General features: G+C 38.2%; 1 protein-coding gene across 1 annotated transcript in view; it reads left to right on the forward strand.

Moving 5' to 3' along the window:
* LOC136879251 (tetratricopeptide repeat protein 17) overlaps nucleotides 1-26,282 on the forward strand; it is a 293,085-nt gene that overhangs the window by 27,871 nt on the left and 238,932 nt on the right. Inside the window, exons 5-7 of the mRNA XM_067153063.2 lie at nucleotides 13,188-13,355; nucleotides 13,434-13,553; nucleotides 18,648-18,805. Of these exons, the coding sequence (XP_067009164.1) occupies nucleotides 13,188-13,355; nucleotides 13,434-13,553; nucleotides 18,648-18,805 (446 nt within the window). The remainder of the gene's footprint in view (nucleotides 1-13,187; nucleotides 13,356-13,433; nucleotides 13,554-18,647; nucleotides 18,806-26,282) is intronic.

Raw genomic sequence — 26,282 nt, forward strand, 5'->3', positions numbered from 1 at the left:
CCGCGATAGTTGTTAACATCCGACTTGTCGCCTTTCTTATGAAGTGGGTGGATTAGGGCAGATGTCCAGTCACTCGGAAGTCTTTCAGTGTTCCAGATTTCATGTATGATATCCGTTAATTTTTCCACTGCATTGTCACTAGCAAACTTCCACAATTCAGCTATTATCGAATCTTCACCCGGCGCTTTGTTATTCTTCAAGGATTGGATAATCTGTCTGACTTCCTCTTTTGTAGGTGGAGCTGAATCTCGGTGAATTGTTGTTTTATCTTCAAATGTGAATCTGGACATTGGGGCCTCGCAGTTAAGAAGGGATTTGAAGTATTTTGCAAGGATCCAGCAGTTTTCCTTGTTGTCATGGGCTAGGTTTCCATTGGAATCTCTGAACTGTAGGCTCGGTGGGTCGTATTTCCTCAAGTTGTTTTTAAATGTTTTATAAAAGTCGCTTGTATTGTTCTTCTTGAAATCTTGCTCAATTTGAGCCAGCTGGTGTTTATTAAAAGCACGTTTAACGCTGCGGATGGTTTTTGCTGCACACTTTCTCTCATTCAAGAAGTTTGTCCAGTTGACTTGGTTCTTTAGCGAGTTCCATTACTGCCAGGCGAACTGTCTTTGCCTTATCGCTGCATCGCATTCGCTGTTCCATCAAGCATGCTTCCTGGGCTTAGTAAGCTGAACCGTCTCTTTAGCTGTTTTGACCAGGGCCTCGCGCAGTTGTTCCCAGTTCTCTGCATCCACTGATTGTACTTTCTGAGTGAATTCATGGTTAGATCCTAGTTTTTCCTCTATCAAATCTTTCAATCCTTTTGGCTCGATCTCTCCTTGTGTTTCTCGGGAGCAGTTCGATTATTATTATTATTATTATTATTATTATTATTATTATTATTATTATTATTATTAGGTTGGGTGGTATTAGTTGAATTTAGGATATTATTATTATTTTATTATTATTATTATTATTATTATTATTATTATTATTATTATTATTATTATTATTTATGTTCTGGACCCTGCAGGATGATGCAAGTCCGCTACTTGGCAGTAAATTACATCGCTGCCATTGTTATTGCTGACAATGTGACCAGCACCATTGTCGCACGTAGACATGTGCGCAGAATTTCTGGCGATACGAATGATATACTTCTGTGCATTATTGACCTTATTATAGAGGTGAACAATTGCACAGTCAATATCATTCCTATCATGTATTTAAAATGTGTTTAAATTTTTAATTGTATGCCAGGAGAATCTACTGTAATCTAACTTCAAGTTCTCCAAAGGAAAAGATGGCTCTTAAAAAGGAACGTGTCGGTTACCTTCAGTTTTGAGATATAAGTATCTCCATAAAAAATTCACTTTCTTTCACACTCCCCCCTCCCCCAAGTGAATTTTCTGGAAAAAATACTTGTTTCCTTATTAGTAAAAAGGTAAGGGTGTATTCTGCGCAGAGGTGTGCCTGACCCAGAGTTTACGTACGGTAGGGTGGCCAGTTCCTTTCCGCTCTTCCATTTTCTTACTGCCCATAAACAGCGCGTGGCAACCCATCCAAATCTTGACCAGGCCCAATGTTGCTTAACTTCGGAGATCTCACGGGATCTGGTGTTTCAACACGGCTATGGCCGTTGGCTCTTTATTAGTAAAGGATCTTCTAAATACCAATTATCATGACTGTAACATATTTAGTTCTTAAGATATGTGTCTTCATATTCAGCTCCTTTTCACACCACCCTCAAGATGATTTTTCTCCCTAAATACGTTTTTCTTTGTTTTTAAAGGAGATCCAAATACCATTTTTCACATCTGTAACAACTTTAGTTTTTATTAGATGTAAGTATCCTCATACAATTAATTTTTCAATTCTTTCACGCTCCCCCTTCATTGGATTTTCCGAATTCTAATGAATACGTGTTTCTTTACTTTTAAAGCAGATTCCAAACACCAGTTTTCACGTCTGCAATCTTTAGTTTTTTAGATAATCGTATCTTCATATAAATAATTCTACTACATTTTCAATTCCCCCCCCCCCAAGTGGATTTCCAAAAACAATAAATACGTATTTATTTTTAAAGGAGATTCCAAATACCATATTTCACGTCTGTAACATCTTTAGTTTTTGAGATATCAGTATCCTAATAATAAGTGTTTTTTCTGAAAACAAAAAATACATGTTTCTTTATTTTAATAGAGATAAAAAACTATTTTTCACTTCTGTAACATGTTAAATTTTTTAGATATTCTGTAGACATGGTTCATTTTAAAATGAACCCCCTTTTTAGTTCCCCTTAAGTGGAGTTTCCGAAAACAAATCGCCTATGTTTCTTACTTTTACAGGAGATTCCAAATACCAATATTTAAGTCTGTAACTTTTTACATTTCTGAAATATACTGTTGATATAGTCTTTCTAAAAATTCACCCCATTTGTCACTCCTGTTTAACCCCCATTAATTGGATTTTCCAAAAACAAATATGTGTTTGTTTATTTTTAAAGGAGGTTCCAAATATCTTCAGTTTCTGAGATATAGGTACCCTCATTAAAGGCATTCAACCCCTTTTACACCCTTTTTTTAACCCCTCCTAGTGGGATTTTCTGAAAGAAAAAAAAAAGTATGCATTTCTTTACTTTAAAGGAGACTTTAAATACCAATTTTTACATCTGTAAAGTTTTAAAGTTTTGAGATATAGATACATTCATTTTAAAATTCACCCCCCTTTTCACCCCCTTAGCAACGGAATATCCAAAAATCCTCTCTTAGCAAGCACCTACATTGTAATATAAATGTATCCTCAAAATTTCATTTCTTTATGTCCAGTAGTTTTGGCTCGGCGAAGATGAATGAGTTAGTCAGTCAGGACATGTTCTTTTATATATATAGACTAGCAAGATACCCGTGCTTCGCTACGGTATTATACTGAAATTTATAATTGAATGCTTATTGTTTTAGATATATAATCCTCTGAAATTCGCGATCTGACTCGTTTTCTGCTAGAATCCGCCAAAATTCGCGATCTGACACGTTTTCTAATAGATTACGGCAAGTTTCCTCCCATTTTTCAATCTTTCTTTCCAGCAATCGATTTTGTACTTCCCGGGCTAGGTCCAGGTATTCCACCCAGTTAGTTGGGTCCCTAAATCTTTGCCATTTTTTCCTATAAGCATTTTTAATATGGATCAAATCCTTCAGGGGATCTGTCGTGGTGTCGTCTTGGGTGCCTTGGTGGTAGCCTACTGAACCCGCAGCCGGACTGCATTCTTAGTCATTAGCCGTCCAGGACCCGTTTCCAGCGTGGTCTGCACATGTGATGACGGTCCAGAACGTTATTATTATTATTATTATTATTATTATTATATGTTCTGGACCCCACAGCAAGATGCAAGACCGCTACTTGGCAGTAAATTACATCTGCTGCCATTGTCATTGTTGACAATGTGACCAGCACCATTGTCGCGCGTAGGCAAGTGTGCGTGATTTCTGGCGATACGAATGACATACCTCCATGTATTATTGACCTTATTATAGAGGTGAACAATTTGACGGTCAATATCATTCCTATCGTTTATTTCAAATGTGTTTAAATTTTTATTTATATGCCAGGAGAATCTACTGTAATCTAAGAACGTTCTCCAAAGGAAATGATGGCTCTTGAAAAAGAACCCAGGAAAGATTAAAAATGATCGGTTTATGATCAGAATAAGTACATCGAAAGTCTACAGCCTGTTTCCTATCATTCGACAGGATCAGGGATGGAATGAATAAAGCCCCATCTAGCGGCGACAATATGAATTGTGCCGGCTGCCGAAGCTCCCCTCTGGGGCAATGATCGATGAGTGACAAATGAAATGAAATATTGGACAGTGTTGCTGGAATGAATGATGACAGGGAAAGCCGGAGTATCCGGAGAAAAAACTGTCCCGCCTCCATTTTGTCCAGCACGAATGTCACATGGAGTGACCGGGATTTGAAACATGGAACCCAGCTGTGAGAGGCCGGCGCGCTGCCGCCTGAACAACGGAGGCTCCTTATAAGTACATTACGAACAGTAAAATCAATTGGTCTCGCCGCCTTTTACACCCCACCGCCGTTAAGTTTATTTACCCCCACCCCCCAAAAAATTAAAAGGTGTGTTTCTTTATGTTTAAAGGAGATTCCAAATACCAATGTTCACGTTTATTACCTTCAGTTTTGAGATATAAGTATCCCCTTAAAAGTAATTCACTTTTTTTAACTTCCTTTCACACTCACCCCGCCCCCCCCCCCTCACAAAGTGATATTAAGGCAAAAAATACTTGTTCCTTTAATAGTAAAGGATCTTCTAAATACCAGTTATCACCACTCTAACCTCTTTAGTTTTTGATTTATGTGTCCTCATGAAAGGAATTCAGCTCCTTTTCACTCCCGCCCCCCCCCCAAGATTGTTTCCCCCCCCCCCGAAGATTGTTTCCCCCCCCCCAAAACGCGCTTTTCCTTGTTTTTAAGAGAGATCAAAATACCAATTTTCACGTCTGTAACAACTTTAGTTTTTATTAGATGTATGTATTCTCATACAATTAAGTCAATTAATTTTTTCAATCCTTTAACCCCCCAAACCCCCTTCATTGGATTTTCCGAGAATACGTGTTTGTTTACTTTTAAAGCAGATTCCAAAAATCAAATTTCACGTGTGTAACATCTACATTTTTGAGATATCAATAGCCTAATTAAAAGAATTCAACACCATTTTCAGTCACTTTTACCCCCCCCCCCACTACCCAAGTGGTATTTCCGAAAACTAAAAATACACGTTTCTTTATTTTTAATAGAATTAAAAAATTACCATTTTTCACTTCTGTAACATGTTAAAGTTTTTTGAGATATACTGTAGAAATTCTCATTTTAAAATTTCACCCCTTTTTAGTTCCCCTTAAGTGGAGTTTCCAAAGACAAATCACCTATGTTTCTTTACACTTACAGGAGATTCCAAATACCCACATTTTACGTCTAACATTTTACGCTTCTCAGATATTCTGTAGATATAGTCTTTCAAAAAATTCACCCCAATTTTCCACTCCTGTTTAACCGCCATTAATTGAATTTTCCAAAAGCAAAAATATACGTGTTTCTTTATTTTTAAAGGAGATCCCATTTACAAATTTTCATTTCTGTAATATCTTCAGTTTCTGAGATATATGTATCCTCATTAAAGGCATTCAACCCATTATTCACCCTTTCACACCCCTCCTATTGGGATTTAGAGAAAACAAAGAAATACGTGTTCCTTTATTTTTAAGGGAGATTCTAAACACCAATTTTTACATCTGTAAACGTTTAAAGTTTTAAGATGTAGACAATCGTCGCCATAAGACCTATCTGTGTCGGTGCGACGTAAAGCCCCTAGCAAAAAAAAAAAAAAAAAAAAAAAAAAAGATGTAGACACACTCATTATAAAAATTCACCCCCCATTATTTGGATTTTCCAAAAACGAAAAAATACATGTTTCTTTATTTTTAAAGTAGATCCCAAATACCAATTTTCAGGTCTGTAATATCTTCTGGTTCTGAAATATAAGTAGCCTCATTAAAGGCATTCAACCTCTTTTTCACCCTTTTCCACCCTTCCTATTAGGATTTTCCGAAAACAAAAAATGCGTGTTTATTTATTTTTAAAGGAGATTCTAAATACCAAATTTTTCATCTATAAACTTTAGAAGTTTTGAGATACAGATACTCATTTTAAAAATTTCATCCCCCTTTTCACCCCCCATTATTTGGATTTTCCCAAAACGAAAAAATACCTGTTTCTTTATTTTTAAAGTAGATCCCAAATACCAATTTTCAGGTCTGTAATATATTCAGTTTCTAAGATATAAGTATTCTCTTTAAAGGCATTCAACCCATTTTTCACCCCTTTTTACCCCTCCTATTGGGATTTTCCAAAAACAAAAAACTACGTGCTCCTTTATTTTTAATGAAGATTCTAAATACCAATTTTTACATTTCTAAACTTTAAAACTTTTGAGATATAGATGCACTCATTTTAAAAATTCACCCCCCCTTTTCACCCTCGCATTAATTGGATTTTCCAAAAACAAAAAAATATGTGTTACTTTATTTTTGAAAGCGATCAAAAGTACCAATTTTGAGGTCTGTAATATCTTCAGTTTCTGAGATATAAGTATTCTCTTTAAAGGCATTCAATCCATTTTTCACCCCTTTTCACCCCTCCTATTGGGATTTTACGAAAACAAAAAAATACGTGTTCCTTTATTTTTAATGAAGATTCTAAATACCAATTTTTACATCTCTAAACTTTAAAACTTTTGAGATATAGATGCACTCATTTTAAAAATTCACCCCCCTTTCACCCTCGCATTAATTGGATTTTCAAAAAAAAAAAAGTTTCTTTATTTTTGACAGCGATCGAAAGTACCAATTTTGAGGTCTGTTATATCTTCAGTTTCTGAGATATAAGTAGCGGTATCCTGATTAAAGGCATTCAACCCCATTTTCACCCTTTTTCACCCCTCCTATTGGGATTGTCTGTAAACAAAAAAATACGTGTTTCCTTATTTTTGAAAAAAGATTCTAAATACCAATTTTCACATCTGTAAACTTTTAAAGTTTTGAGATATAGACACACTCATTTTAAAATTTCACCCCCCTTTTCACCCCCTTAGCGACGGAACATCCAAAAATCCTCTCTTAGCGAGCACCTACATTATAATATGAATATATCCCCAAAATTTCATTTCTTTATGTCCAGTAGTTTTGGCTCGGCGATGATGAATCAGTCAGTCGGTCAGGACAAGCTACTTTATATATATATAGATATAGCCTGCATACTGTGAACTTGACAGAATTTTGCGAAGAAGTGTACATGTTTAGTTTAATTTTGATGGTGACATTCATATTGTGACCTGCAAGTTTAAAGTGCAGAAAAAAACAAGTGTACTGTGTGAATTATTCCCAGTGTTAAGTGAAAACAGATGAGCATCGTCAATATGAACAGCCTCCGTGGCTCAGGCGGCAGTGTGCCGGCCTCTCACCGCTGGATACCGTGGTTCAAATCCTGGTCACTCCATGTGAGATTTGTGCTGGACAAAGCAGAGGTGGGACAGGTTATCCTCCAGTTACTCCGATTTTCCCTGTCATCTTTCATTCCAGCAACACACTCCAGTATCATTTCATCTGTCAGTCATTAATCAGGCCTCGGTATCCGGCACAATTCCTATCCTCGCCGCAAGTTGGGGGCTTCATTCATCCCATCCCTGACCTGGTCATTGACTGGAAAACAGGTTTTAGGTTTTCATTTTCATCATCAAGATGAAACTTTGTGTAAGTATTGAATTTCAGGGGTGATCTTAACATGTACTTGACTTGGATTAGTATATTTTGTAATCTTCCCCCTTGCCATCCTTTTTCACTATGTCTCAAGACTTTGCATGTGTTAAAAATTTTCTGCTTTAGGATCTTCTGGATTTCTCTTTTTGAAAGTTGGCTGGTGTAAAAGAGATTTGGATACTCTGCTACAATGGGTCACTGTTGTATGTTAGGTATTCAGCCCGGAGGCTGGTTTGATCCTCAACAGCCTAGGCATCACTGAAGAGGCATACTAGGGAAGTGAGGAGTGAGGTAGTTTCCCGTTACTGAAAACAAAGTAAAAATTAACACTCAAATTGTGGAAAGAAGTCAGTTCAATTTAAATACTTAGGTCTGATTCTGAACACAACTTTATGCAGGAAAGAATATATATCCCACATAGAAGCCAAGATCACTGCTGTTATAGGAGTGTTGAAAAGATTACTGGACATAGGATTAACTACACAGCAGCTTGGAAGCATTTATTTCTCACTTATTATTCACTCACGTCTGCTTTATGTGAATGTAATTTGGGGTTCGTGCAATAGAGAAGAAATAAATGATCTTGAAATACTTAAAAAAAAAAAAAAAAGGCCATGACGTTAATTTATAAATACAACTTTATGAAACGTTCGATTGATATATACAGGGACAGGAACATCTTACCTCTCAGGATGCAATACATACTCTGAAACATTAATCGTGTACAAATTTAAAAATGGTATAATTTCCTTAAACACAGAAGTTAGGTACAGGAAATACGTTCATAACTACCAGACTAGGTCAATAGATTGGATACACACTGGCAGTGTATCGTATTCAAGGTATGGATCCTGCCGCAGCATCGTATAACAAATTGCTACTGAATTAAGGAGTATTAAACTATTTTCAGTATTTAAGAAAACTGTTTTTTTAGTTATTTTTTACAAATATATATAGAAATGTATTAATTATTATTGGCACAGGTAAATATAATTGTTAAGGCGACACTCCAAAGATACCGGTAAAAAGATATTTTTACCTAATGCAAGGTTTTCTCAAAACTTTGTGAGAATGTCACCTACATAAAAGTCTAGATATCACAGACATTTCTTTCATATAAAATTAATAGTTTCTCCAAAAATTTTTTCTTTTGAAATTTTTAATTCCAATTTTTTCATGAAATTTAATTAACATGTTAATGTAAATTTGTAATTAGGTAGATAATACTTCTTTTAAAAACAGTACATATTGATTTTTTTTACATAATTTATATATAAGGAGATAGGTATATCATACTAAAGTTTGTGTAATTTTTGCCTTCTAAAATTTTGGACTTAATAATCCCTACTATTTGCAATAAAAAGTTCCATACGCAGGTTTCTTTATATAGTTGTGATACATATATATGATACAAATTTTGTTACATTTGGCAGAATATTATGGGAGAAAATGGGATTTAAATGTAAAATTATGGTTGGCAAACAAAGCAATATTACAATGATAAATTGTTTGAATTCAGCAGAATAAATTTGTGACAAGAAAAAACCTCAATCCTTTCAATTTCAGGCATTAAAAAATTTCACCAAAATGACCAAAATATTGATTTTTGCGTCCGGAGTGTCGCCTTAATTTTCACCAGCGTACTGCCAACATAGTTGTGATTAACGTATATTATATTAAGAATATTAATTTTTTTTAACCATGAACTGTAAAGCCAAAATTGTAAATGGCAGTCCCTCCCTCAGGCTAATAGCTCATTGGGACAATACTCAGAATGGATAAATAAATAAATAAATAAATTAATTTAAGCAGGCGAGAGATACCCATGCTGTGCGAGCTGGGCATTATCTTGCTCGAAAATGGGGTTGTTGAGCATCGCCAGGAAGGGAAACCCACACGGTCGCACAATTTCCTGCTTCTATCACCGTGCCATCATGGTTCCTCCAGTCACCATCAGCGGGGAGCAGTAATTGTACTTAATGGCAACCCATGCCACGGCACCTCTCGTTGGGGTGGTGTGGTTCTCTGCAATGAAAGCAGGTCAGGATATGTCCTGAATGACCTGAATTTGGCAGTCATCTGTATCCAGACAAAACATTGTTTCATCGCTGTTCACGTCTCATTGCCAGTTCTCAAGCTGCCATGCTGCCTGTTCAAACATGCTCCACGATGATAATGGTAGGCAGTGTAAGGAATGCAGCTACTTCAGATTCTGCCTGGATATGGTACTGGTGGACAGACATATCCCCAGTTGTCCTGACGTCTGTGCTGGTGTGTAGCAGAACCTATGGAGTCCTACAGCCTGTCGCATGATGAGCCTTCTCGACACTTCTATGTTCCCACTGCGTCCATCACAGGTGCATAATGTAGTCAGAACGATTCAAGTAGCGAAGAATGCGCCAGAACGTCCAAAGTTCCTCTCTTAGACGATGTGGCCTCTCTGAAACTAGTCTAGCTGGTCAAAAGCTTGTTGAATATGCTGTGTTTACTCCATACCTGCCAACTTTCCCGATTCAGGCGGGAGACTCCCGATTTTCGACAGTTTTTCCCGCCTCCCGAATATTCTATCTTTTCTCCCGATTTTTTGGTGAACTTCAAACATTTGTTTTCAAATCCCTCCATTTCAGCTTTTTTACGTCAGTGCCGGAAGTTTATTAATGCGAGAAATGTGCACGAATGTGCGATGTTTATTGAAACCTGTATATCGCGACGCGCATATCGATTGTCAATCTCTCGTTCTCGCGTGCTATGTTCGTGTTCGTTCACGTCAGTCTAGTCGATTCCATCCTCTTTGGTCGATTCTAGAGACTAGTCGCTTTCTTAGTAATATAGTGACATAATTTCAATGATAACGACGGGTGACTTCTAGAGATTTTAGAAGCCATTTGGAGACAATTCTGACTAATTTTAATTTATCTCAATATAAATAAAATGTTTTGTCTGTACATTGCTCAGAATTTAAAAAGAATGATATTTCCGTACCGGTCGTGGCCATATTAACGAGGAGAAATAAGTTTTAATTTTCCGTAATTTCTGTCTGTCTGTCTGTCTGTCTGTACGTGCGCAGGCTCATCACGAGAAAACGGCTGAAGAGAATTTAATGAAAATCGGTATATAACGTCGGGGAATAAGTTGCTACAATCTAGGCCATAAATAATGTTATTCGCGCTGAGTGAAATGGTAGTTTAGGGGAAGGCCTAAAATTTAATTCTCAAATATTTATGTTATTATTGGCCCTAATGATAAATACTACATAACTAAAGTTATATATTATTAAATTTCCTATCATTTATGTCTTATACATTTTTACCGTACCGGCTGTAATAACAAAGATATTCATGAATTTAGATTTTTTATTTTATTATTATTATTATTATTATTATTATTATTATTTTGCTAAGTCCATATCAGCGCCAATGTACGAGAAAATGGGTGAACAGAATTGTATGTAAAGTCAGGGAATAAGGAACTACAGTCTATGCTATAAATAATTTTATTCACTCTGTTCGAAATGGTAGTTTAGGGGAAGGTGCCAAATTTTTTTTAAAATTACCTATCTTAGTGGTCATATTGAAAAATACTACATAACAAAAGTTACAGAGAATGCAATTTCCGATTATTTGTCTTATTCAGTTTTGCAAGAGACACTTCTCATGATTGATTCGTATAACTTACACTTCTCAGGTACATTTTTTGCCCCTTGTTAAGGGCATCATCAACCTTTAGGTAACCTTAAGTTCATATGTCTGAAACATTATCTATTCATACATGGATTAATGTGTAACATACTTTTCATTGTAATCCATATATGAATAGATAATGTTTCAGACATTTGACCTTAAGGTTACCTACAGGCTGATGATGCCGTTAACAAGGGGCGAAACATGTCCCTGAGAAGTGTATATAGTATTATGTAGATTTCATCCACGAAACACGTGGCTTGTATTGAATAGGTGGTAATAATAGAATAAATTATTTTTGTGATAATTTGCTTATTCAGTTTTACTGTTCTGACTACAATAATATTGGTGGTGATGGTGATTAAATTTTGAAGATTATAATAATGAAGAAAGTCATGAAGGAACGATCGCTTGAATAATACCACAAGAGGGAGTCATGAAAGAAAGGACGACTCACTTTACATTAGATGCTCTAATATCACAGATTCAGAAGAAAACTAAATGTGAAGGCCTCCAATATAGAAAGCTCATAAAATTGATCAACAATAGCATTACGTTGACCATTGTTTGTTGTGATGTGCTTTGTGTATTCTGCTGCCATTTATCTACGATAGACGGGATTACTGCTGGGTTTCAAGTATAACAGCCTGCCTGAATACTGGCGGGAAGAAGCTGGGGAGTGGGGAGTTAGATCTCTCTTCTTTTGCATGCCATTCTTCTGGTTCATAAATTTTCTGATACTATTGGTACGTTACACACTGGATCATCATAGTATTCCAGCTATTCGATCCCTACTCGGAGGTAGTGATTTGAATGAGCAGTGTGCACACTTAAACAGAATAATTACACAAGAGTGTTTGCGGCTGTCTGCAGCCTGGTCATTCTAGCTCTGAAACTTTGAACTGTTAGATTGACACTGTAGTACCTTTCGCAAAAATTGAGAAAATGTACTGTTTTCATTTTATCGAATATTTCGTATGAAATCATAGCTTTTAATCACGACATTCATACTGGCGTCGTAATGAGATGTTGACTTCAGTTGGGAAAACTATAAGGACAGTCTTCCTGAGAATTCCGTAGTGAAGCACGGGTACATCAGCTAGTTATTTGATCCAAATAGCATTGCGCTTCGCATAATTGCGCGGGTGCTTGATGCAATATATTAATCTATGCATTTGCTAAGTAATGGCATCTAAGTGCATGACTGATTCACACATCTGGAGCATGAGTTCATACTATTTTCGGTAGGCTTATCAGAGACCGATCATCCCACTCACGCACTTCCTGTGAGGGAATAGAGATGTGTAATTTTTAGCCTTGTAGCCTCGTATAGCAACAGTCGGGCTTTGAGACAATAAGTGTTATAAATATATCGTAGTACTGTGTTGCGCAAGACATGTAGAATAAGCAATTTTGACCAATTGTATCTCCTGATTTCTCCTGATTTTTCCTGATTTAAAAATCAAAATCTCCTGATTTTTGGTTTTGTAAAGTTGGCAGGTATGTTACTCAACTTGGCTCTGTATTTCACACTTCTACTAAGGCTTCTGTGTCTTGTATTTATGAATGAGGTTGAGAATATGAAACTGGAATATATAGACCATTTCGAGTATTTAGGATGTGTGTTCTTCCAGGATGGTAGTATTGCAAAGGAGTTTGATTCAAGGTGCAGCCGGGCTAATGCAGTGTGTTCGCAGTTGTGATCAACACTCTTCTCTAAGGAAGAAATCTGCTTCCAGATGAAACTATCTTTACAGTAGTCTGTTTTAAGACCACCTTTGCTGTACAGGAGTGAAAGCTGGGTGGACTCAGCATATGTTATTCAGAAGTTAAAATTAAGACATCAAAGTAGTGAGAATGATCACTGGTACAAACAGATGAGAACAATGACAGGAGGGTACTTGGAATGAGGAGATAAAGGGTAAGTTAAGAATGAACTTGATTGATCAAGCTTGTTCTTGGTCTTGGAGGGTAAGAGAAGTAGAGGGAGATGAAGATGATCGTGTTTAGACCTGGTAATGGAACTAAACGAGGCCACAGAATGGGTTACAAACAGAGGCTTGAACATTGAATGCTAGTATGTATGAATGAGTGTATATCAAAGGGAGGTATTCAATTATCGATGCAGACATTTGTGTTTGTCATCTCTTTTGTTCTTTTTCCATGTAATGCCATACTTCTTGTATGTTTAGGGAGTACCGTGACCTGGCGCTGCTCACTTTAGGGGGTGTCCTACACCAGGCACGAGCATCGTCTGAAGCCGCCGTGGTCCTGCACGCAGCGGTGGACCACGCTCCTATGGAAGCCAGTAATCACTTGGCCCTCGGCACCGTGTATGCTGCTCTTGGGGACTACAACAGGTATTGTATGTTCCCATGTGGCTGTACTGTTCTCATATGGAGCCAGTCACCCCTCTAAATTGAATATATATCCTGCAGATCGGTGTCGTGCCTGGATAATGCTCTAAAGCTGCAGCCAGGGCTGGAAGTCGCTGCAAGAATTAAACATGCAGTGGTATGTCATCGCAAGCTGGAACATGGCCTGCTTGAATTGAATGAGTTAGTATTTTTGTATTTTAATATTTGCTTTTACAGTAAACTCTCAATTATCTGCTGTTACTGAGGATGATATGCTAATGATGTGAAATAGATATGAACAAAGAGATTTACTGCATTAAATTTTCAGTGAATCATTGTTATGTTCACTGATTAACCCAGTAAAGAAGTGACTGACGAATATGCATATTTCAAGAACCTTGATGTACCATTGGATCAAACAAGGAGTTCACCAGGCATTTTGGCCCTTGGTATAAATGAATTAAGTGAGAGATGAGTATGTGGCGTGACACATGTTGCCTTTCCCACCTGTTGTTTCATTATGGTGACAAACGAGTGCACAGTGTATCTCTTGACTCCTGTTCTTGTAAGTTTACATCGGCCCAAACATAATGACAAGGACACTAACAGGCCTATTATTGCATATGTTCATTCACTGATATTAACAACTTCAGTAAGTAAAGCTTTTAAAAGGCTTGTTGCATGAAGTATCTGATCATAATTTTGGCTTTTGACTTGTGCATGGTGAAATGCAGTAAGTTTTAGTGCTTGGAACTTTTTTGATTAAAATAAACATTCTAGACCTCTGCGTTTAATCCACAAGCAGATAATGGAGAGCCCACTGTATTACTTCTCACATTTTTTCTAAAAATTTGTTTAGCGTTGCCTGTTATGCAATGAGAGTGGTCCTTATAAGTGATCTTGTGTGAATATTTGTACGATACTCCTTCTTAGCAAGTGTGCTGACTGCATTTTAGATTAGGGTGTGCAGAAGTAGATGAACTGAGCTTCAGAGCATATTGTCGTTGTATTGTAACAGTAAGAAAACACTGGAAAGATTTGAACTACTGCAGATTTGGATTTGTCCGTCTCGTTGGCTGAATGTGAGTATACTGGCCTTTGGTTATGTGGGCCCCAGGATTGATTCTTAACAGGCAGAGGATTTTAACGTCTTCTTCCAACCTGTAGCCTTCCTCTCCTGAATGTAGGCCCCTTCCAATTTTCTCCATGAGCTTTGTCTATTGCTATCTGCAGTCAGATCTTCCCTCCAGTTGTTAGGATGTTGTCAGCCCACCATAATTGCGGTCTTGCAACATTTTGCTGTGTTCTGGGGTTGCCATTTTGTTACTCTGTTGGTCCTATCAGCTTCCATCCTGTAATATGAAATATCCTGCAGTTTTCACTAGAATGTGGCTATGCGTTGGATCATGTCTTCGAGGATCAATAGTACCATGCTTTTTTTGAAATCTGGCTTGCTTAACAGGCTGATAGGAATAATGTTGGTTGGTTAAAATTCTGGTGAAGAGTTTGTAGAGATCGGAGAGTAGTTCTCTATGTTGGGACTGTCCCCTGTTTTACTTGTGGTATTTTGCTTTCCTGTAGGCACTTGTTCAAGAGAGGTAACATTGCCTTCTCTAGGGCTCTACCTATAAGCTTTAGCATTTCATCAGCAGGTGCTTTCCCATTCTTCATTTCCTGGAGCAGAGCATGAGGTCTGGTACATCAATTTCTGGTAGCTGCAGGTGGTTAATTCCTTCGGTTCAGGGACCAAGTGGTTCTGTTCATCCACATACAACATACCACAGTATCAACCACCACACAAGCATGCAATAGTGTATACATGCCTCTACATACGGTTTGTATTGGAAAGGGAAAATCCACGCCAAATGCTAACTCTAATAAACTTGGGGGTTCTGGAATGCACACAATATTGTTCTTCTTTCTCATCCATTTCCTTGCTTGATCTTGATCTCTCCACCACCCCTCTTCTAGCACTATATTGGTATCGACTCCTCTAGTTTCAATACAGTCCATTACAGAGCTCCTCTAGCTTATTCTAGGCCATACCCTAGACTTCCTTGCAGTCGCTGTATCCATAAGTGTTCTTTCTGGAATTCTTTCTCATGGCAATCTCACCACGTGTTCAAACCATTTCAGCTTTGCTATGTCAGTCTCTTCTTGAAGTTACAAATTCCCACTCTTCTCCTTATTTCCTCATTTTGTATTCCATCTCGTTTTGTCTTTCTCTGTTTGCTCCTCGAATACCTCATTTCAGCTGCTTGGATCTTAGTTTGATTTTGAGTAGTCGGGGTCCAGGCTGCTGAAGCATAGGTCACTGTTTGTTTGTTTGTTTGTTTGTTTGTTTGTTTGTTTGTTTGTTTGTTTGTTTGTTTGTTTGTTTGTCCAACCCTTGTCCCGTTTCTCTCGGGGTCAGGTATGAGTTGAGATGAATCTGTCGTGACAGGTTTTTATGACCCGATGCCCTTCCTGACGTCAACCTCATTAGAGGAGTTTAATGAGATGAAATTGAATGACGTGATATGTGATAGTAGGAAGGGAGAGGGTGAAACTCAGTGCCAGCACATAGCCTACTCCTGTCGAATAGCACCAAGGGGTCTGCTCAAGGCTTAATGTCTCCATCCGACGGATGAATCACCTTCAACAGCGCCATATGCCATCACTCGATATGAGCACTGCAGGGAGGTTTGAAATTTAATCCAGGCTTTTGGCACACAATCTAGTGATTAGAAATTGTGTACCACCACCTCTCCTAACCTGTTGGCCAACATTCTGATGGTGAAATTTCTTTCGACCATCGGGACTCGAACCGGTTAACCTCGGTGTCAGATCGTTTAGACTTCAACGCCTTAACAATAAGGGCCACCAGGCGGGCTAACTGAGGCATAGGTTAATATAGGTCTAAAATAGGATGAGCTTAAAACCTTCCACCTCAGTGACTCGTCCTTGTTCCATACAATATATCTCATTTACTGGTATTACTGTATTCATCAATTTTGGCATCCAAATTTTCATCCTGTAACAACATGCTGCCCAAATATTTAAAATTTCTCACTACTTCAAGAGGTTCATTTCTTGTTCTTATCACTGCCCTGGCTGTTCTGTTACTGCTTGTCATGATCAAAATCTTGCTTTTCACCACACTAATCTTCATTCCAAAAATTCTTGTCTCCTCATTCCATAAATCAATTTGTCTGTATTTCCTTTTCATTAGCTTGCTAATTTACAATGTTTTCAGCAAATAGCATAGATTTTACTTGGCAGGCTGAGTGACTCAGATAGTTGAGGAGCTGGCCTTCTGACCCCCAACTTGGCAGGTTCGATCCTGTCTCGGTCCGCGTGTATATGAAGGTGCTCAAATACATCAGCCTTGCTTCAGTAGATTTACTTGCACATAAAAGAACTCCTTCAGGACAACCTTTTGGCACCTTGGCATCTCCAAAAAACTGCTAAATGTAGTTAGTGGAACGTAAAAACAATAACATTATTGTTAGATTTTACTTACTCTTCCATCATCTTCTCTTTGACACTATCTAGAATTTTGACACTGAAATGAAATGGCGGATGGCTTTTAGTGCCGGGAGTGTCAGAGGACGTTTAGCTCGCCAGTTACAGGTCTTTTGATTTGACACCCATAGGCGACCTGCGTGTCATGATGAGGATGAAGACAACACATACACCCAGCCCCCATGTCAGCGAAATTAACCAATAATGGTTAAAATTCCAGACACTGCCAGGAATCAAACCTGGGATCCTGTGACCAAAGGCCAGCACGCTAACCATTTAGCCATGGAGCCAGACAATTTTGACACTGTGTAGAATTCTATCCTTGATGATACTGAAGAGAAAGGGGGTCAGTACACTTCCCTGTCTTAAGTCTGTCTCTACTGTGAACCATTCTATTTGACCCAGTTTGGTTCTAACACAGCTTTCACAGTTTGATATAATGCTGTTACCATCTGAATTATTTCATTCCCAGTCTGTACCTCTGTCAGTGTTGTTCATACCAAATGCCTTGGGACACTGTCATATGCCTTTCCTCAGAAAAGTCTTTACCATGCCCTTTCCATATTTCCAATACTTTTCCATCATTTAAGGTAATGTAAATATTGGCTCAAATGTGGACCTGTATATTTCCATTACATAGTAACACATCCTCTATTTTGAGGTTGCTTAAAAGACAAAGATGTATGTGTAATTGAGAAATAAATAAAGACTATGGAATTTTTAAGAAAATAATTTAATATAATTTAAAAAATACTTATTGATGATTTGAAGCAGAAATGGCAATGCCACTATCAAAGATTTTGGTAGGTGGAATGTCTTGCAAAACTCAATGAATTTTCATGGTTTTGTGCCCATACTCCCAATCAGCAAGCCTATGACTTCCATCACTTTTAGGTTATATGCTTGCTTGTAGTACAACTGGGCAACCGTTCTTTATTACTACTAATCAGAGGGAAAAAGTGGAAGGGGTCTGATGCTTCAAAAAAGTATTGGCGAAAGGAAGACAAGCGCCACAAGGGTGTGAAATGAGACTTCCTAGGTCTCGTAAACCTAATTACAAGATATTAGTATCAGTTTTGACGGTTTTCACTTTATAAAAGAAAAGTTTTTATTACGTCGTCCTGTTTAATACATGTACCCATCTTTAGATGGAGTGATTTTTAATCAAACATGTTGGCCACAAACTCGTACTGTTGTAGATTCATCATGTCTCACTTGGTTTTTATTTATTCTTTCTCATTGGTTTTAATGATACTCTTTCAACGTCATTTCATGAAGCTTTTAATATTTTTTTCACTGACGATGGCTCAATACGAACAGAAACATGTTTGATTAAAATTCACTCAATCTAAAGATGGATACATGTATTGAACTGAACAGGAGGACGTAATAAAAACTTTCCTTTTGTAAAGTCGTTAACCTACCACCAGGGTCTATTTATATACATCACGTTCATGCAGACATTTAACCATCATAAGTTGAGCCGGTGTTGTGCCCCACTGCCGTTCATGGTAAGCCATCGCTTGCTAGGTCTGTCATTACTCACCAGAACCCCGTTAGTTGCCATTTTTCATTATTTTTGTAGGATCTTCACCGTTACAGTACTCTCCTGTGGCAAACAATGTTCCCAATGTACCTTACCCCTACAAGCAGTCCCCTTCTTTGTGCTGTTGCCCATCTCACACGGCGTGGACTTATGGAAGACATTTTATGACATGAATGACAAATTTTTTTGATACCCTCTTCATTTAAGGACCATTTGATTAATCTTGTCACTGTGTGTGCTTGTAGGTCCCTTCAGAGTATTTTGACTGAACTCCACGAATACCATGTTCGTCAAGAACAGTGGCTGAAGTTGCAGGAAAAGCTGATGTGGCAGCAAGCCCCATTAGAAATGAGGTTGCTCGGACAGGACCAGCAGAGTCTAGCTGCAGTGCTTCGTGCAACAGGTTGGTGCAGCACTTGAGAATTTTTGTGTCTCGTACCTTTATGTGGTTCCATTGTTCAGTAAAGAATGAGCCAAATGAAAGTAATGTTTATAAGGAAGATGCACACATTTGTAGAACGATTAACTACATAGGAAATTCCTGTTGTTAGCATAATGTACCTCCTCATTTAGGCACTTGGCCCAGTGCGATGCTTGGTGTTGCACTGTAACAATCATAGTCTGCTAATTTGGTAAGTTCCTGTACATTGAAATTAAACACTTTACAGTGGAACCTCGATTATCCATTCCCAGAAATTACTTTTGCCTGGATTATTCATTCCTATCACGAGGTCCTGCGAGCATCCTAATTAAATCGTGTTGTAAAAATCCTGCATTATCCATTCCTCGAAGAAACAATTTCCCGGATCAACCGTCCAGAAATTTCAGTCCCATCAGCGCTAAGTCCTCAATAAAGCATTTTTCAAGAAACTGTATCGCACGAAAGGATGGTTACGGCATACCTATAGATGTTGGTGTTAACATCCCGTCATTGCAATAATTAGAGCAAGTATTGTACTGGTCTGCACTGGTTGTATAGACTCTTCAGAGTGATACGGAGAGAAAAGAATGTTTCGAAAGAGTGGACGAAAGGAGTCATTATACCAATTTTTAAGAAAGGAGTCAGGAAGCAATATGAAAATTACAGAGTAGTGACACTGATACCTCATACAGCTAAGATCTTTGAAAGAATCTTGGATAAACGAATAAGAGACAGAGTAGAGGGAAAATTTGCAGAACACTAGTACGGATTGAGAAGAGGCAGGTCCACCTTTGATCCAATATTTACATTGCATCAAATGATGGAAAGGTATTGGGAAAATGGAAAGGACATGGTAGTAACGTTTCTAGATATTGAAAAGGTATATGACAGTGTCCCAAGGAATTTGGTATGGAAAACATTGACAGAGGCACAGATTGGGAATGAAACAATGCAGATGGTAATAATATTGTATCAAAATTGCAAAAGCTGTGTTAGAACCAAATTGGGTCAAACTGAATGGTTCAGAGTTGAGACAGACTTAAGACAGGGAAGTGTATTGTCTCCCCTTACTCTTCATTATCATCATGGATAGAATTCTACATAATATCAAGGAGATGATGATGGGCGAGCAAGTAAAGTCTATGCTCTTTGCTGATGACATTGTAGTTTGGGGAGATAATGAAGAGGAAGTACAGACACAAGTTGATTTTTGGAATGAGGAGGTAAGAAATTTTGGAATGAAGATTAGTACTGCAAAAAGCAAGACTTCGATCATGGCGAGAGGTAAAAGAAAATCTAGGGGAGTGATAAAAATAGGAAATGAACTCTTGAAGTAGTGAATTTTTTAAAAATATTTGGGCAGCATGATGTCAAAAGATGGAAATTTGGATGGAGAAATTGATTTAAGAACACAGCAGCCTGCAAGTTTCTACCAGTGTGTGAGAGACATTGTATGGAACAAAGATGTGCCAATGAAGTGCAAGAAGGTTTTATACTCGTCCTATTATGAACCTATACTGACCTATGCTTCAGCAGCCTGGACGTTGTCTAAGCAGAACCAAAGTAAAATACAAGCAGCTGAAATGAGGTTCTTGAGGAGCATACAGGGAAAAACAAGACGAGATAGAATACAAAATGAGGAAATAAGGACCGGGTGAGTTGGCTGTGCGTTTAGGGGTGCACAGCTGTGAGCTTGCACCAGGAGATAGTTGGGTCGAACCCCACTGTCGGCAGCACTGAAGATGGTTTTCCGTGGTTTTCCATTTTCACACCAGGCAAATGCTGGGGCTGTACTTAATTAAGGCCACGGCCACTTACTTCTCATTCCTAGGGCTTTCCTATCCCATCGTTGCCATAAGATCGATCTGTGTCGGTGCGACGTAAAAAAAAAAGAAAAAAGAAAAAAAAGAAATAAGGAGAAGTGTGGGAGTGTGTAAACTTCAAGAAGAGATTTATATAGCACACCTAAAATGGTTTGGACACATGATGAGAGTGCAAGGAGAAAGAGTACCAAAGAGAACATTCATGGATACAGAGACTGCAAAGACGCCTAGGGGATGGCCTAGAATGAGGTGGAGGAGCAATGTTATGGACTGTATTGCAACTAGAGGAGTCGATAGCAATAAAGTACTAGAAGAGGAATGGTGGAAAGATAGAGATAGGTGGAGGTCTTTGGTACACTACCCTACCCAGAGAGAATCTGAAAAGGGAATGGATGAAGAAGACTGTGCTGGGAAAGAGATCGGCGGTGGACTTGCACAAGGGACTATTTTAGCATCGCATTCAGGAGGTTTTATTTGGAGAATCCTTGGAAATCATGAAGCAGAGAGTGCTGACAACAATTGGAAGGAGACAGAGAGCATTTCGACAGCTCTACTGGAAGACGGAACGAGTTTCGTCAAGTGTTTGTACTTGTAAAATGTCTACATTATATCCAGAGGTAGATGTTTATTTTTTAAACTTTTTCGATTGTATCGCCGAACAGGTTTTCATCACTTCCCTCAGGGCACTGTATAGTCACTGGGCTTTCAGGCAGGAGTCAAAACTGCTCCTTCTTAACACAGATCTAGTATTTTAATATTGTCGTATATGACTATGTTGATATATGAAGCATGTTTTTTAAGTAAGGTCCGTTTTGTTGTAGACACTAGTAGTTCGTGCGCATATCGCAACGAGCGCATGCGTCATGTACCGGCATGCCTCGGGAATAACTGTGCTCAGTTTCAGCTCTATAGCTAACCTGTACGGTTCTGTTCTGTGCTTTCAAAATGTTTAAGACTATCTACTCGCCCGCCGCGTGTGAGGTTCGGTCAGGGATACAGTTTTTGTCAGCAAGGAACCTGTCTGCTGCAGAAATTCATCGACAGATTTGCAAAGTGTACGGTGATACTGTTATGAGTGAAAGCAAAGTGCGTAAGTGGGTACGACAATTCAAACATGGCCGTGACAACGTCCATGATGAGGACCGCTCCGGTCGCCCTTCTTTGATTACAGAGGATTTGGTGGCTTCAGTTGAAGCGAAAATTTGTGAGAAGATGCGCTTCACAATGACAGGTCTCTCAAACGAATTTCCTGAGGTTTTGAGATCAGTGCAACTGTGCTCCCGTTGGGTCCAGAAACTCCTAACAGAGGTCCACAAAAACCAAAGATTTGAGTGTGCGATGAAGTTCTTGACTCGTTATGATGAAGAAGGTGATGGCTTCTTGAGTCAGATTGTAACTGGAGATGAAACATGGGTTTTGCATGTCACGCCCGAATCGAAGCAACAGAGCATGGAATGGAGACACACACACTCGCCTGTAAAGGTGAAGGCCAAACAGACTCTATCCCAGCGCAAAATCATGGCATCGGTGTTTTGGGATAGGCATGGTGTTTTGTTGGTCGACTTCATGAAACGAGGAACCACTATCAATGCAGAAGCATACTGCCAAACCCTGAGAAAGCTACGCAGAGCGATTCAAAACAAAAGCCGCGGCATGCTGACAAAGGGAATTGTCCTTCTCCATGACAATGCAAGACCTCACACTGCAGGTCAGACCTGCGATTTATTGGACAGTTTTGGCTGGGAAGTTTTAGACCACACACCCTGCAGTCCTGATCTTGCGCCGAGCGATTACCAACTGTTCTTCCACCTCAAACATCACCTCAGTGGCAACCATTACAATGATGACGACGACGTGAAAACGGCAGCGAACTCTTGGTTATCGGAGCAGGCGGCAAGTTTCTATGAAGAGGGTATTTTAAAATTGGTTACGAGGTATGATAAGTGTTTGAAAAAACTTGGCAACTATGTCGAAAAATAGAGTGAAGTATGTACTTTCTGGAAATAAATTTACTTTTTTGAAATAACCTTTTGTTGTGTACTTATTTTCGAACGGGACCTTACTTAAAAAACACGCCTCGTGGATGTTGATTCCCATAGGGAACCTCAAATATTTGTCCTCAATGAGTAAATTTATAATACCAATATAGTTGGTACCGGGCGAGTTGGCCGTGCGCGTAGAGGCGCGCGGCTGTGAGCTTGCATCCGGGAGATAGTAGGTTCGAATCCCACTATCGGCAGCCCTGAAGATGGTTTTCTGTGGTTTCCCATTTTCATACCAGGCAAATGCTGGGGCTGTACCTTAATTAAGGCCACGGCCACTTCCTTCCAACTCCTAGGCCTTTCCCATCCCATCGTCGCCATAAGACCTATCTGTGTCGGTGCGACGTAAAGCCCCTAGCAAAAAAAAAAAAAAAATATATATATATAGTCCGTCCGTTATTGGATAATAATTATAATTAGTAGTAGTAGTAGTAGTAGTAGTAGTAGTAGTAGTAGTAGTAGTAGTAGTAGTATAAGCACTCTAAAAATAATAATACCATACTACAGAAAACGAAACAAGTCTATAGTAATAACATTTGTTGACTTTAAGAAGGGATATGATTGTATACATAGACCTTCAATATTAAAATATTATGGAATTTTGGACTCTATCCTGAATTAATTAAACTGATAGAACTTTCTTTAACTAATACCATATCAAAAGTAAAGTTTAGAGCAGAGGTTTCTGAACTATTGTTGATTAAGACAGCTTTAAGACAAGGAGACTGTTTATCGCCATTACTATTTAATTGTGCATTAGAATTTATAATACGGGAATGGTACAAGGTCAATCCAAAGAACATAAAAGTTGGAAGCTCCAAACAAAATTTAAGTTTGAACTGTTTAGGATTTTCTGATGATCTTGCTCTATTGTCCAACAATATTCAGGAAACGCAACACCAAATTAAATCTCTACAGGAAATAGCAGAAAAATTAGGTCTTACACTATCCTTCGAAAAAACTTACGTCAGGTTTACACATCCCCCACTGGTAAATAAAATAACAATTGATGGGCAAGAAATCAAAATTGTTGATAAATTTAAGTATTTAGGAGAAATCATCACTTATAATCTTAATGAGAAACCAGCTTGGCATAACAGAATAAGTAAATTAAACAAAGCAAATTATATTACCAAGACTACATACAGAGGGATGACAGTGGAGGGAGGGAGGATTCAGATATAAGAGAAATTTAAATATCTGGGAGAGTGGATAGAGAAAGAGACACTGATATCGGGAATCAGCAGAATGAACTTGGCATACATGCTGAGTATGAACACCTATAACAAGATGATCTCAGTCAGTGCAAAACTCAGACATTACCAGACAGTGATCCTTCCAGAAGCCTTATATGCAGCTGAATGTTTGAACCTGATAAAGGTAGGATTGGTCAAGAAGTTAGAACTGGTGGAGTGAAAAATTCTGAGGAAGATACTGGGAGCCCAAAGAACACAGGATGGATCATACAGAAAGCAAACCAAGAACTGTACCGCAAGATAGAAAAGATCTCAGACACCATTCGAAAGAGGAGAACCATGTTCTTTGGACACATCTACAGAATGGACCCGGGAAGACTGACTAACCAGATAGTGAGGTTTTTTGAGACCAGGAAAACTGGTATGCTGGCATCAGGAAATGAAGAAGGATCTGACGGAAATGGGAATACAAGGATTGGAAATAAGCAACAAGGAAACTTACAAGTCAAAAATAAAGAACACAAAGATTTTGCAAGGAAATGTTAGTTTGTGGACCCAAACACCATGGACGGAAGAGAGAAGAAGGTTGCAGAGTGAAAGAATGAAGGATTACTGGGCGCAGATCAAAGCCCAGAAGCAGCTGAAATCGAATCAACATGGTCCACAGTTGGCCAAAACGAAAGAAGAAGGAAAAAAAGCTTATCGATAGCGGCAAAATTAAGACATTATAAAACAGTCACACAGCCAGAAATAGCTTATGCTAGTGAAAACGTTTTTAAAACCACTAATACAGCTGAAACAGACAATATACTTAAGACAGAAAGAATGATAATTAGAACATGCATCAACAAACAGTATCAAGTTAATGGGCAATTGAGAATAGCATCAAATAAAACAGTTTATAAGGAAATTGAACCAGTATTGAGCACGATTAGGGAAAAACATATATCATTCTCTGGACATCTTATCAGAACACCTGACACCAGAATTAGCAGAAGAATAATAAAAAAATTGGAATAACAAGACCAAGATTAAATGGATCATGGAAATTAAGGAGGATATTAAAGAACTACAAATAACAATAGACAATCTCAAAAACAAAACAGAAAAAATTAAGATACTTCAAGACATACACATCAATAAACGGTCTAATGGGAGGGTATTTTCAACAGAACAAAGGAAGGCAGCAGAATGAAAAATATTGGGTTGATAGGAAATCAAGAAATCCTTTGTATAATTGACTAGAATGGTCCAATGTTGGCCATAAAAAAATTATAATTTAGTGTTTTAACACAGTGAATTCGTTGATTTAGGGCCGGTTCTACCACCTACTGGTAAAGTAGCGTGTAACTTGCCCTCCGCATAAAAGGATGTTTCCGTTCGACCACTCTCAGGTAGCGCTATCGGCAGCATAAATCGTCGTTACCCGGCGCGTAATTTATCGGCCACTTCGAGGACCCGAGCAAGTTTTGAGAGCTGAACTTTATTAGCCGTATTTCTGGTGACATACTACTCAAATTAGCTTAGTATACTGAAAAAAGCTTTATACTGTAACAGTGATTGATATTGGATTGCAGGATTTTGAACATTAATGCTTCCTTGGAGTTGCAACGGTCACACCAGCCTCTCGCATTGATAGCGTAGGGAACACATTTTATACGTCTAGCTTTTGCAAAGAAACTCTAAAAGGATATAAAATTGAAACCTATTTGGAAATAATTTCAAATGAGATTTAATATTCTACTCTTTCAGTTTTCAAACACCGGGTATAACTCATTTCTATGTATCCATAGTACCCCAAGCTACCTCGTAGCATAATGGCTAACGCGCGCAGTTGATACTACGAGGTTTGCAGGTTCGAGTCTTCATTATGACGAATCTTTTTTTTTTTCATTATTAGCGTTGTATTAATCTGTATGCCTCTTTCCATACGTTCTTTTATTAATAACATATTTCATTGAAATGTTTAATCACAATATTATGTCTACTAGGAAAGTGCTTTATATGTGTGCTACGTATAGAAAGTGATGTTGCAATTAATATAGCATATCGTATAGGACTGTCGCCCAGGTAGCAGATTCCTCATCAGTTGTTTACACAGTCGTCTTGTAAATGATTTCGAAGAAATTGGAAACTATTCCATTCCCGAATTCCTCTTCCTATGATAGATAGGCCTATTTACCCTGATTAGTTCTTTAACAGTACGGTACCTTCCAATTTTATCTTCATAAACATTACAATGAAATGCATTATAAATAAATGGAAGCATGTGGAACTAAACGAGGTCACAGAGCTAGTTGCAAATACAACATCGTTGAGATAATCAATTCACAGAAGCCTGCAGATAGAATGTTGAAAGTAAATAAGTCCGTGAGGAAGATGTTGGGTGTATATACGT

Source organism: Anabrus simplex, chromosome 8 (assembly GCF_040414725.1).
Source record: "Anabrus simplex isolate iqAnaSimp1 chromosome 8, ASM4041472v1, whole genome shotgun sequence".
NCBI classification, from domain to species: domain Eukaryota; kingdom Metazoa; phylum Arthropoda; class Insecta; order Orthoptera; family Tettigoniidae; genus Anabrus; species Anabrus simplex.